The sequence below is a fragment of the Strigops habroptila genome, chromosome 3 (genome assembly GCF_004027225.2).
Source record: "Strigops habroptila isolate Jane chromosome 3, bStrHab1.2.pri, whole genome shotgun sequence".
Taxonomy (NCBI): Eukaryota; Metazoa; Chordata; class Aves; order Psittaciformes; family Psittacidae; genus Strigops; species Strigops habroptila.
The window spans coordinates 70,904,042-70,918,485 of record NC_044279.2 but is presented as its reverse complement, the minus strand read 5'-3'; the positions used below and the strand labels follow the sequence as shown (position 1 = coordinate 70,918,485).

Sequence of the window (14,444 nt, the reverse complement as noted above, 5' to 3'; positions counted from 1 at the left end):
CACACACTGTTAAGCAAACATGGACCTTGTACTTTCCTCCACACTGCCCTCATAATGGGTAGCTATGGCCATGTGTTATCTCTTACGGCACCTCCCAACTTCCCTTTCAATATAACCTTAAACCTCTCCCATCAACCACTGAAACCTGCAAACAGGCTGCAGATGCAGAGAATGATGCCTCTTATAGTACAGTCATGTTTTTCTTTGTGTTTTCTCCTAACCATACCCACCTGCTGCCCTTCATCTCAGTCTGCTGCTTGAGGGAGTGACCACCTATAGTATAGTGAAGGATCTAACTCATGATCAACGGCCTCAGTGCTACTGCCACAGAAATTGCATACACTGTATTTTTTTAATAGTAGTTAATATATTAACTACTTTAAATCCACATTAGATTGTTCCATTGTCCCTTTTATCCTTTTACATTTGGTACACAGAACAACTTTTCATGCAAACCCTTTGGCACGAATCTTCGATTCAAAACTCTCCATATATACATCCACACCAGTATGCCATTAAAAGTTCACACTGGATCTGTGCACTAGAAACGAGGTGTCTACAAGCAGTTTAGATACACCATCCCTGTTAGAAAATATTCCTCCAGCACTCAGCCTGAGCCAGGAACCATGTTTATAAATCATGAGTTGTTTGTGGCAGATCAGTCATGCTTACAATCTTTTGGATGTAAAGAAGGATGGAGACAAAGACCTAAAGGCTGATGGGGCAAAGACTCATAAAGGTGTGCTGGAAGAAAGATACGAAACATGTGGCGATAAAGTGCAACAAATACAGAAGTGAGACTTCATTGCAGAAAAAGTAAAAGAAAACAGCAGCAAAATCTTTGAAAATGAATTTGATTTTTAGATGTGTCCTGGATGTAATATAGGGTAAACTAAAATACATCTTTTCCTGAAAGGTGAAAGCTGTGAGGTTAAGCTGTGAGAAAAAGTTGGGAGGATCTGTTTTCACCTGTGCTCTTACTCCATCAGAGTTGCGCTTCACCTCAAAGCGGTAAGAAACATCTCTTATATTTCAACATTAACAGCTCCTTAACGAGTATGTTGTGGCATGTTTCATGTCAATTGATATGCAAAGCTTGTCTCAGTTACCTTTAAAATGGCATTCTCGTTGATATTCTTTGTTTCTTACTACACATCCATAATTAAGTGGTTAACTTATTTTTAGGGATAAAATGTGCAGTGTGCAGTGAAGAATGGTCTAAAATAACAAGCAGACCTGAAGAACTTTTGTATCACAGAACTGAAGCACATGCCTGTGTTCCAAATGCTTTGTGTATCAAAAAGAGACTTTCATAATAACGCATATGCCTTCAGATACTTCACGAAACAGTGATTAAACCAAAACAAAATGGAACTACTTACATCCAGACAAAAGAGAAATACATGGGTAACAAATGATTTGCTAATAATGCATACCCACTAGCTTGCACACTTCAGGTAGAATTTACTACCTTTCTCTTTAGCCATCTCAGTATCAAAAGTCTGCTCCTAATCAGACATTCAGGTTCTTTCCATTTTCAAAAGCAGTAGAAACTGTCACAGGACTATATGAAACCTGCCTCAGCTCCTAGGTAATGACTGAGTTGATGACGCTCAGTGGGTGCCCCCTTTTCTCTGGTCGTTAAAGGAAGAGTAGCACAGACAAAACACCTGACTTTAAGACGAGAAAAAAATCTACAGGATGAATCCTTCCTTCTGGGTCTAGAAATTGGGTTGAAAAGTCATCCCAAATGATACTAAGAGAAACAATCTTTCTTGTAATGTGTTAACAATTCTGCATGAACACCAAGACTGGTTGATGCTACACAAAGCTAAATAATGAATAAATGAATAAAATCTTCATTAAATTGCTTTGAACGTTGAAACAGTCTGAGTTTGCTTTTTCAATGGAGGCTTATGCCGCTTCCAGTTTTTCCTCAATACATTTGCTTATCCATATATTTATCACAGAAATAGCCTTACCTCAGCTGCATCTTGCTGGTGTCTGAAGACAATTGCATTTTTTATGGTTTGAATAAAAAATCCATTCAGTTCCTTTTGTTTCTTGTTTGGCAAAATCCGGAGCAATGGGATCATTATGAATGGGAAAGAAACTGTAAGACATTTTAAAGAAGGAAACACTGAATCAGACTGTAAAGGCATATAATATCCCCCTTCTTTCATTAATATTATAAAACTCTTCAAGTGGGATGTGTTACTTTTGTGAAACCCGCTTTTTCCTCTCTGCCCCTCTCCCTCTTTCTTCCACCCCAGTAGGCTGGCAAAGGATTTTCTTTTAGAAATTCCATGTTGGCTGGAACATCCCTGCCAGACAGATGCCTTCCAAGCTTGCTTTCATAATGCTTCAGGATTTCAGTTCAGCTTCTTGATGCCACTGAGCCACCACAACAATGGGGAAAATTATTTTCCCTACTGCTCAAACAATTGCATAAAGAAGGTGAAGGATCTTGAACTAGCCTATCAGCTTATGAAACAGATTCATGAAATTGTGTAGTGGTGATTTTCACTTACAGTTTACCAATATTAGGGTATTGGTTTGCCATTTATTTTGCTTCTCTAAACAGGCCACAGATTCTGGAAGCAGGATGTTATCTCAAGGATGGTTTCCAGTCCATGGCCTTTATAATCAAGAACTAGAAACCTGCATGAAGTCTTGCATCTAAGTAAACTCCTTGTTAACTTATGAACAGCTTAAGACTAACAAAACCAGAAAACCCCTGTGCTGCCAACAGATTGTACCAGTAGAAAGAGATCAGCCAAGGAATCCAAACCCAAACCCTAGAGAATAAATGCTTTAATAAAGGATGTGATCTTAGACACAGAGGGGCACGTTTTTGTCCCTTCAGAAATTAATCATAAATTACACTTTTCAATCAGGTTAAACATTAACCCCAGGACATTTTGGATACACAACTCCAGAAAGAAACAGTTCATGTACTGCTAGTACAGGTGCAATCTGTAATGCCAGCAGGATCAGATGGGCACAGGAAACTTTGCCACTGTGCCACCTGACACTACTGTGTGCAGGTCTAGATCTCAAGACAGTAAAACCTAAACAACCTTGATCATGGCACGACTCCCTCTGCTATAATTCTTACTGCCCTTGCATTAAGAAGGCCACTGTCACCATGAAGCCTTGATTTCATGCCCTAGAACTAAATGGCTTTATACCCTAATTCTTGCAGTCCCTACCTATTCATCTGAAAATAAACGCATTCTCTTAATGACAGCTTGTGTTGGCACTTAGCATCTTTATCCTTTATAACCATCAACCAGGCTGCTGCTGCTGCTATTCATATAATAATTTGGAGGACTTACACTATCTGCTTATGCTCCTTCACCTCTTTTCTTTAGTTGGGTTATTAGCCCACTGTTGTTTATGGGTAGGATTTCAATCTATATGAAACAGACCAAGTGCACAAAAACTTTATTCCCAGGCTCCAAAGGGCAGTTACTCTGTTTTAATGCAGAAGTGTATTAAAAGAGATATTGTAGTAACTACAGGTCCCAGAAACCTTCCACTCAGACCAACCTGGAACATTGCCTTCCTAGACTCCCAGTTTCTGGAGGAAGTTGCATTAATGGTGACAAGAGTAGCAGACCATATGGCGGAAATCTCGAGGGTATACTTGGCCTGTAGGTCGCATTCTGAACACCTTTGAAATAAAGTCTGCTATATATCTTCCTGCTCCTGCTCCAGCATGTGTTGCAATTTGAGAATGACTTTTAGAAAATTACCATAAAGAAGTAGACAAGGGTAGACTATACTCACGGATTAGAATGAGGAGAGGCTTAAACAAAGACATTTCAAAGAATGTCCTGCAATTCTTAACAAAAGGGTCATCAGGATTCTTCTGAGAATCCACCTCAGTACCAAAAGCTACACTACCAACGACATCCAAGGTAAAGCAGTTGTAACACCTGCATGGAGTTGAAGAATGGTAAGTCGTTAGCCACAAATTACATATCCATTAATATCTTGCTTATACAAACATCACATAACATTAATTTTTGCCTCTGATTTTTCTTTTTACATTTAGATTTGAACTTTGCCAATAAGAGATGTTTCCATCATTCTTACAAATTCTGGTGCTTAATAATGATCACCTTCTCTCTTTCTACAAAGTGCATGTACTTTCATGTAGCATAATAATTCCACTGAAATTATTTGAAATAAACAGTTTCATTTGTTATTACCTAATGCAACAGTCATTGTCAGAGATGCATAAGCATTTTCTTAGTCTGCATCCTCACAAAAGATATCATTTCTTTCTTATTTTAAACTGCAGGAACTACATCTGTGACCAGTCCAGTCTAAACTCTCAGTGACAAGAGGTGCTTTAAGTAAAATTTCCTACTAAGAACTTCTTTCATCTTCTTTGTAGCTCCTTTGTAATGTAAAATCGTGGTGAAAAACAACAGGAACTGACACTACGTGAAATCTGTGTCTCTACAGAGGAGCAGCAAATGCTCCAAGATATACAAATTATCTGTGGACCATTATCTAGAAACTTCAGAACTTACTGAACCTCTCCCTGCATATCTGACCATCTATCCAGTTGTCTCACCATCTTTATTTCTACTGTACATTATCAGCTACATTTAGTTTTGAGATAAATGGACTGTGAATGTAAAAATATCCTTGAAATTTGATTTTTCTGATCTGTACTCAAGTCTCCAATGCCTGTTTTTCTGTGTTCCCTTACAAAAGGCTAATGTCAAATTCTCTGGTGTTTTAACCTGAGGGGGGCATGTACTATGAGAAGGACAGGACTCAGGCCCAGTATATCCTGTATACATATTGTGAAGCAGCATTTCTAAACTATGATCTTTGGGCACTGTCATTCTGATGACACTGGAGCAGATATGGAAGATAACAACACTATTGCAAAGCTAAGTAACTCCTTTTTGACTGAGTTTTCAACTCTTACACACAAAAAGCATTATTAGAAGCTGAAATGTTAAAAGAGGGGTCACTGCAATAAAACAATAACTTCGGAAGCACTTGATCATCTACCTCTCCAAGGTACTGAAAAAGCTTAAAACCTAAATTTTGAGTTTCTGGCAAAACACAAAATGGCTAAAGACAACTAACGTACAAGATGACAGGAGGTTGCAGATAAGGTATTTATCTCCAAAAAATGGCTCCCCAGGCAATTCTGGGAAACTGCAGTCCAATGAGAATCACATTTGTGTATGTCAAACCTGCTGAAATGATAGTATGATAAAACAACTGGAAGATCATACTCTGAGATGGTCAACATCATTCATTTATGCTTTCAAAAGGTCTTTTCCAAAGTGCCTCTTGAGAGGTGAAACCCTATCATGGATCAATAGCTAAAAGACCAGGCAAAGACAAAGGACCAATGGAAAAAGGGAAAAGCCTAGAAGGACTCAAAAGGTCAATTTTCATCAGAGCACCAGGCTAAGTTAAATGTCTCAAGGTTTCATAGGATCTCTTCAGATGTTTAATAAAGAGATCTCTTTGACACACATACGCTTGTGTGCACACGTACACAGGTACTTGAAAAGAAATGGGTGAACTGTGGCTAAATATGCATTTCTTTAGATGAAAAAATTATTTGCACTGCTCCAGTTTGGGGGAATTCAGAAAGAACTTCAGAGGGTGCTGACCAAAACCAGCAAATGAAGCTTATGCAAAATAGCACCTGTGAGAAAGAACGCATCTGAACTACTCCTACACCATACAGGGTCCTAGAAGAAATGCATCTGCTCAGAGAAGGAACTAGACAGTGTTGTGAACAGTTCAGTGAAGACCTGTGATGAAAGAGCAACAAGAAAAGAGATAGTAGGATATTAAATGCATAACAAATGGGAGAAAGCACAGTATGGAAAATATTAAAATGCCATTTTATAAATCAATGGTGCATTCTCATCTGGAGTACCAATTCCATTGTTTCACAAAAGGCTAGTGTGCCATTAGAGGAGGTTAGGAAGAATGTGGTAAGAATGATTAAGTGCCCAAAAAACCTCATATAAAAAAAACAAGAGGGTGATGGACTGGAGGCATTTGATACTAGATCAATTCCTATATTTTTACATTATTGGCAGACTGTAGAAAGCAGACTGGACAGGGACTGATGCAGCTTTCTTTTCTGCTTCCAGCTGTTAAAACTTCATTAAACAACAGCCAGAAATACATTAGATGCTTTTCCAAAATTACTTTTCAAGTATGCAATGGCTGCCCCCAGGAAGAAAAGGCATCTATCAGATACATCCCCTATTAAACTATGATCTCCACTCATAAAAGCGAGGGAGGGGGAAAAAAAAAATCTTTTGTACAGTAAGTGCATATTTAGAATAACTGCAGCTGTTGACTTTTTTTTTTCCTCCCTTTTTTTTTTTTTTTTTTAAATTAAATCTGCTACTAATTTCTGGCATGTCGAACATACCTCTGGATATCAAAAGCTTTGCCAGAATCTGCATAGGCTTTCAAGTTACACAGCAGGACGTCACAGGCGCAGTTTATTAGCGGTGTCATCTAGAAAGGAACACATTTCATTGTGAAAAATATTAAAATGGTAAAAAAAAAAAAATAAATCAATTATTCTAAATTAGTTTTATCCAGTAGATGGGATGGAGCTCTCAGGATCCTCTGCAGGTCTGCTTACGCACTTTTGTACAGGTAAGATGAAATTTTAGGACTGTCTGCTAAAAATAAACCTATACATTACAGGGATGCCCTTCTCCAGCTCTGGGCTTAAGTAGGAGAAGCCCTGTCACTTATCTGGCCTTTGGTTCTTGCCCTTCTCTGGCTATACACACAAAGAGCTATCAAGCAAAAATATCCCCCTCTCTTTTTAGTCATTTCCTCTGCCACCTGATGGTTTATCACAATCCATATTTACAGTATATTACATTTAGGTTACATATGGTCCAGGACAGAAGGAATAATATTTTCCATAGTCTCATAATCCTGTAAAGATATTAGCATCAGAGGCCTAGCATTTCCAACCTGCTGTCCCCCCCTTTTGAGAAATTTAATTGTACATTAGAAAAATACCATGTATACCACTGCAAGTTGCGGAGGGCAAACTGCTATTGCTATCTGAGGAAAAGGTTTTCTGGAGTTGCGATGACAATAAATGGACATTAACATTCATTTATTCAGGTAACGTTTTTTTCCAGTCACTGACACATAATGGTCAAGTACACTTAACCACATGTTAGCTCGGGTGTAGCTAACAGTGCAATAGTCTCCTCTTTAGTGCTTCATGGAAACCATGACGTAGGTTGTCATGATCATCTAGACCTCGTTAAGGTCTGTCTCTCTCTTTTTCTTGAACTTTTTATATCTGAAAGGCATCAGGCACTTGCCTTGAATACACCTACTACAGGGGCAGAGGCAGGATGACCCTAACAGCATCATCTGCTATGGCTCTTTCTCCATACTGCCAAGAGATCCTTACTGCCTACAATTTATTACCACTCAACAGTTATGCCAAGCATCAGCAGACGTAGGCACAGAAACCTACCTTTCTTTCCTGAACAACCTCCTTCAGCATATGGGTGTCAACAAACATACATAAGAACATACTTGTGCTACTCCTCTGACATTCTTGTTACCAAAAAAGACTTACTGCAGCCTCTCAGCACACTCTGAGAGCTATGCAGCCTGCCCAGCCAAGTCCATTTTGCTTGGCACTTCTACCTCTGTGAAACTGGCATAACACTTTGTGCACAGGCACACAGCCATCCTAACACATGGGCAAGACTTTACACAGTCAAAAGGCCAACGCGAGAGCATCCAGCATATTTTCCAAAGGCAGAAGTCTGAGTCAAGAATGTGTCTAGCTGCTCTCAATGTCCCGTACCTGTATGGGATGGAGCAGGTTGTTATATTTCAGTTCAAAGCTGGATTGATTTGGGCTTTGTCTCACAAGACAATTCTGAAAGTAGATTAATATTCGGTAGAAGTAGCTGTTATGTGTTTGGGAGGTGCACACCACATTAAGTGTCAGTTTTCTTCCCCATTTGGCTTTCTAAAGAAGATCCCCTGCAGTGAGCTTCTCCTCAAATTGTTCAACAAAATCAACACATTTCTGTTCAACAGACTGAGCCAGGCTGAAATGTTTTACAAGCTCTGGGTCCAGCCCCTCCAATGAACTGAACCAGTCAAGGATAACAAAATGAAAATCCGTACTTTAACAGGTATGATGCTTCCTAAACAGATGGTGGCCATTTCAGATTTTCCTTTTACTGCCTTATTTTCTCTTTCATTCTTCAACACATCACTAGACCTGCAACCACCCAGCTGGTTGCTATTGCTTTCCAACAGCTGGCAGAGATGGCAAGGGCACATACACCTGGCCAGGGCATCTCACAGCGCCTCTGCACTTTCCACATTCCACCAGCCTTTCAAATAGTGTTGCAATTCATTTCTAGCAATAAGATGTTTTCATTAGTAAATCTAACCAGGAAACTGGGAAAGGGGGCACATGGATTTTATTTATTGTTAGCATGATATGACAGAGTCATATCAATGAGACAATTATTTGCACGTGAAAGCTACAGGGGATCTGTACTCAGGGGATCTGAACTCAGGAATCCTGGAGTTGGGTTTGGGTTTTTATTCCCCTGAGGGACACAAATTAGTCCAAGACTGCTAACTACAAAGGCCACAGATTGAAACATTCTCAAGTCCCTTAACATTTTAAACTCTTTGTTCAATTGTCAAGAAAAATAATGTTGGGGGTGATAAACTATACTAAACTTTGAAAACTGGCACAGAAACAGGCGTGTAGATCTGCACTACTTTGGGTATCACTAACTTCCTATACATTCTCATTTGCCAGTCAGAACATAAAAGCTGCATAACCTGCCTGAAATTCAGCTCTTGGTGGGTAAACAAACCCCAGCTGCTCTGTGCTCAGACTGGCTGAGAGTAACAGGATGAAGAAAAATCTAAACAATATGGTCCCTGTAAATATTTCATCTGCCAGTTATCTAATAGCAAGAGTAGCCCAGAGTCCAAATTTCTTTCTTTCTGCCAAAGAAGAGCATTTGGGGTTAGGGTTTTCATGATGCCAGGGGCTTTGCTATATAAATCCTGCCAATATGCTATTTGGCACATAACAACAATTAGTTTTTGATTCTGCATACGCACAGTGCATGGGGATGTTTGCACTGTTCAAAGGCATCAGTCACGTTCCTCTAGTTACATGTGGTTCTCAGTATTCACTATTGTTATTCCCTTTATTATTAGCACCCAAACTAGGAAGTAGAAGTCTAGGTCATATTATCTGTAGGCAGACACACTGGAGATTTTACTATTCATGTGCAGTATGCAGAAGTTGTGTTGGGTCTCTTGTGCCACAGATGGGATGAAACATGAAAGAAGGAGAAGAAAAAAGGATGTATCCCTAACACAAGAATTGCTTTAAGTCCCTGACTAAAACCAGAAAAAAAGCAGAATGTCAGGATGATGTTTGTGAAAGGATTTGTTTCCATCACGTCAATGTGGGGCCCTGATATTCATGGGCACAACTCACCAAAGTGAGCAACTCAGCCAGACACTGACTTGTGGCTCAAGGACATGCACATTTCATGTATCAGCTTTTATGTTAATGTTTTGCTTTGTCTCAGGTGAGCACACTTGCTCTGCTGACTAACAATAGCGATTTCCAGAGACCCTTCCAAAATGCCTCTGACCAATGTGCACAAGCAGAGTTAAGAGCAAATCAAGGAAACCTCAATGGTTGAACTGTCAGATCTTATGTCCTAGTGGGACCTGGAAGATCTACATGCCCGAGAGTGACACTGGAGGATTCTCCCACACTGTTCTGCCATGTTATCACAAGTTCTGCTTTGTGCCTCTCTTTGTTTGAAAGAAAATGCCTCACACAAACTCCACTTCACAGGTTATTTAGAACAATGCTACGTTATGCTGTGCCCTCTTCTTTAATTTTAGTGTTCTGTTTTGTTTTAATGGTTGGTTAATGGAGGAGAGGATTCCCAGCATACTAATAGGAGATGACAAGACTACTGCAGCACCATCAGAATAAATAAAAATCAATAGGTTTTCTGCTGGTGTTGGCTGTAAAAGAGAGCAAAGCTATTTATCAAGTCTGACAAGGGGTCCAGAACTGCAGGATCATCACAGGCACCACAGCAAAAAGAAGAGGAAAAAATATAAGAAATACTAAATAGGGAATCAAGTTTGGTACAGCAAGGTTACTAACATATCAACTTGTTTCAATACGTCATAGCCTAGGAGAGCGTGACAGGAACACCAGGAAATGCAACTTTTACTTAAGGGCCTTCAGGTATTTTACTTCACCAATTCCTCATGAATTACATGTTGGATCAACTTCCAGTGGTTGATATTATTCCCATTGAACAGATGAAAGTTGTTTCATGTACAGAGAATTTAAATAGTTTCTGCCAGATCATGTATGGGCAGTCAATGGCAGAGCTGGAGTGAAACTTCTTGGGTCTCCTGCCTCCTATCTCTCACTTCTAATTCTTAGTGCTCCCATAGCAATGGCACTATGAGGTCCACTCAGGGGTCTTACTGAAAAAGGCTTATAATCGGATCTGCTACCAACTCCAGTGGCATCTCACGTGGGATGCTACCAAATATTACTGCAGGATCAAGCTTAGAAGTCTAACGATTTACACTCTGCTCACCACTACAACATTTGATTTTAATGTTATCTGAAGCCAAACTTTCCTTCAGTTGGAGTAGACTGCTTTACTAATCTTTACATACTCGTTAGAACAGGAAATTAAAAAGGGAGAACACACAATGTATAGAAATCTACAAAAGCAACAATGAAACAGTACACAGCTTTTAAAGAGAAATTGAAGAGACACAGAGAACTGGAGATGCCAGAAAATCCTGAAAAATGGTAAGAAAACAACTCTCTGCATACACACAGCAATCACTATACTGGCTACCCAACAGCTCTATAACCTCCAGTTTCAGTTAACTGTTCATAACTTTGTAAACTTCAAAATTTCTGGGATCAACTTTTCCTCGTTTGGTGACTGTCTGTTGGAGATTTTTGGTAAACTAAGGGGAAATTCCTCAAGCTCAGTGAACTTCTCAGTGACACTACACCACTTCCACTTTGTACACCACTACACCACTTCACCCACTGACAGGGGCAAAGTACGCCTCTGTCCCCAGCCACAGCAGCTTCATGAGTCTTTGGGGCACTGCAGGTCAAACCTTACCAACATACATTAGCTCTGTCTTGCGTTTTGTCTTCCAGCAGCCAGGCCAAAGAGTGGATGACTGCCCTCTTGTTCTTGCTAGTGCTGAAGCTGTCCTTCGGCCTACTAGTAGATTCTTGTGTTTCTGAAATGGAGACATCAGGAACCTACACTCCCCTCAGTGCATCTTTTATCTGAAGTGATTGCTACGGGGAGCACAAGGAGTTGTTAACATTTATTGCTCTGTCACAGGCTAATAGCTCCCAGTTTTCTCAGAGCATCCAGACAGAAAAGTCTGTGTTTAGAGTGGCAATAACGACTGAAGTGCCAAAAGAAACTACTCTCCAAAGCCATTCGGGAGGTCTGCAGTCTCTCCAGCATCACTGGGGAGTTTGCATAGGGAAGGCAGACATCCAGAGTGAACAGAGAGGAAGACTTTGGTGTGAGGTTTTGTCAGAACTCAGATCTCCATGGCAAAGGAATCAACGTCTTAGGAGAAGGAAGGACGGCTGTATCTAGCAGTATTTATAAATATACATAAAACAACACATCCAGGTTCTTATGCAATGATTCATACCCAAACTAGCTTATTTGTAACTCCTTTGAGGTAGGGAGGAAGAGTTTGTTATAAACAAGATGTCTTCTACATAATTCAGAATACTCTCTAGTATAGCCAATACTAGAACACGGTATATGCTGTTGTAGAGGCTCTGAGAGAGTACTAAATATGGGAGAGTTAAAAAGTGAGATCATAATTAATGAGCATTGATTTCCTTTGAAAAGTGTTGGTATGGCTCCTAAATTAAGCAACAGCAAGAGAAGCACATGGGCAAGGACTTAAGTTGCATTAAGTTCAAATCCCAGGACTGCTGATGTATTTGGGTAGAAAATGAAATGCAAGGCTGAGTGCACCCATTAAAAAGAGGTTGTTAAGCTCACATGGACTTTCTGCAAGTGTCTCTCTGTGTAGGGCTGGACAGTCTTCTGGTGAAGACACCGATTAGAGGAACAAAGTTGAGACTTTCTGAGAGACATTCCCCACTCATTTTCCCACTTCCTGTAGATTGAGAGAAGAAAGTGACCATTTCCAGGTCACCTTGCACAATCACACCCCTTCCACAGAGGTTGGAAGAGGCAGCACAGAGTTCCAAAGATCTCAATTTCTCCATGTGGGACAGCTACTGGGCACTACCCAGCCCTCCATTTTACCTCCTACCATTACTCCCATGTGCAGCTCCACCACCAAGCAGTGCGAAGTGAGCACCGTGACTTGTCCTACTGTCCCGGTTTAATTGGCCAAACCCTGCAGACCGGTGCATTCCCAGCCCCAAAACACGACACTGAGAGCCTCCACCCGCTTGCCCTCAGCGCTCTCTTTAGTCAAGTTGCCTGGCTGGTGCCGGCAGAGGTTGCTCTCCGCAAATCAAGGGGAGCATGGCTTTATCTTTTGTTAGTCCGCCTGCAAAGAGCCGATGACCTGCAGGAAGGCAGATTAATTTCCTCTAAGAAAATGCAAAACTCTCCTGTCCCCACCACGCCACGAGCAACTAATCGCTTGCATATTTAAACATCCTTGCCTCGCTAAAATTTCATGATGGAGCCGGGGACAGAGCAAATGTCAGGGTGCATAACCAATGGCATTGTCAGTCGTGATTAATCAGCACCTCCGCCAGGCTGGTGCCCAATTAGAATTTACCATAATAAGGAGGTGACAGCCGGCGTTGCTAAGCGACCGCTGTCTATAGAGCTGGGAGAGCCAGACACATTTAGATGTTACTGTGGATTTCAACAGCGGCATGTCAAAACAACACAAGCGTCTGCCCAGTGGAAAATTTTACAGCCCAGGACTGGGCACAGGAGTGAGGCATGGTTTCCTTTCAGAGTAAAATATATAAAGGAATAGGTGGTTTTTTTGTTGTGTTTTTGGTTTTCTTTATTTTTCCCCTTGAAAGAAGACTTTAACCAGTCAATCATTTATCTGCGTTTAATTAAGAGATATCGTGTCACTGGAATAGGACTTTGTTACTGGGTAATAGGTTCCCATGGCTAAGTAAATGCTGAGACATTTATAGGAAATTAGCAGCAGGTCAGCATGGAGACATTTATTTTCAGTCAGAGGTATTTATCTGGCAATGACATTTTGTTCCAGTGACTTATTTTATTATATGAAAGGATTAAAGAATTAAAGGAGGAGCGGGGGGGAGAAGATGGAGAAATGAAAATAGACTGACAGCAGTTTCTGTGTTAACGTGAGAGCTGCTGACTCTGCAAATCACAAAAAGCTATGTCCCATCTGGGAGCAATAACCTTTCCCATACTTTAGCTTACTCCTAACAGGGCAGGGAGGAGGAAGGTGTAAGGGTCCTTTTTGAGTTTGCTATGCTTTTATGGGCAAACTGGTTTATATAAAGACAGAAGATCAAATCAGATGATCTATTCTGATTTTCACCAGTCTATGACATGGACCATGCTGTACGTATACTCCATTGCATGTGCCCTTAAGGTCTAAATAAACTGGTACAAAATAAGCAGGTTTTACCTATCCTTAATATGGACCTATATAAAGCATATGCCTGCACAAAAGAAAATTATTATGTCTTATAAATTATGAAAGCAGCATGGTCTACACCTTACCTCTTTCAGTTTGGTATCGCTGAAGGCTGGGGTCAGGAGGCTCCGCACATACTTCCATCTGTCATCACGAAGACAAAGGATGCTGTCAAGCATTGGCTTGGAAATCAAGTTTGGCTTCTAAGTCAAAAGAAAACATAATTCAGTTTTAACACAAATGCAACTAGTGCTACTCAAGACTCTGTAGGTTGGAAAGATTGACCATGAATGGTGTTGCACTGCTGTCCCATGGCAAAAGAGAGGTTCAAATCAATCTCAAGCACCAAACTAAACATGGATGAGGCTGAAGAAAATTTCTCTTTTGCTGAATGCATTTCCTCTTGGAAATGTAAAAGCCCTGGGCCAGTCCAGTAACTTCTTGCCCAGACTGTTCTGGTTCTGCCATTCCTAGTGTTCTCCCGCGACTGCCAGTTCTCCTTTGCTGAACCCTGGCTTCTTTCCTCCCTTTCTAAGGTGACTAGCAAGAGGACCTGTCAACACTCCCTCTCCATGTGACATGAGTGCCAACACACCACACGCGGGTGTCGGTGGGGGACACGATTTCTGGTGACAGCTGGTATGTCAAACTGTTACATGCATTTTAAAAGTCTTCAGAAAATATGTTGATTAGAAAGC

The 14,444-nt window shown here is 40.6% G+C and overlaps 1 protein-coding gene across 5 annotated transcripts in view; it reads right to left on the bottom strand.

Moving 5' to 3' along the window:
* TBXAS1 (thromboxane A synthase 1) overlaps window positions 1-14,444 on the bottom strand; it is a 233,624-nt gene that overhangs the window by 87,312 nt on the left and 131,868 nt on the right. For all 5 annotated transcript variants that reach the window (XM_030478710.1, XM_030478708.1, XM_030478712.1 and 2 more), the window contains 4 exons: window positions 13,833-13,949; window positions 6,434-6,522; window positions 3,793-3,941; window positions 1,983-2,113 (listed from right to left, as the gene is read on the bottom strand). In XM_030478710.1, coding sequence (XP_030334570.1) covers window positions 1,983-2,113; window positions 3,793-3,941; window positions 6,434-6,522; window positions 13,833-13,949 — 486 coding nt within the window. The remainder of the gene's footprint in view (window positions 1-1,982; window positions 2,114-3,792; window positions 3,942-6,433; window positions 6,523-13,832; window positions 13,950-14,444) is intronic.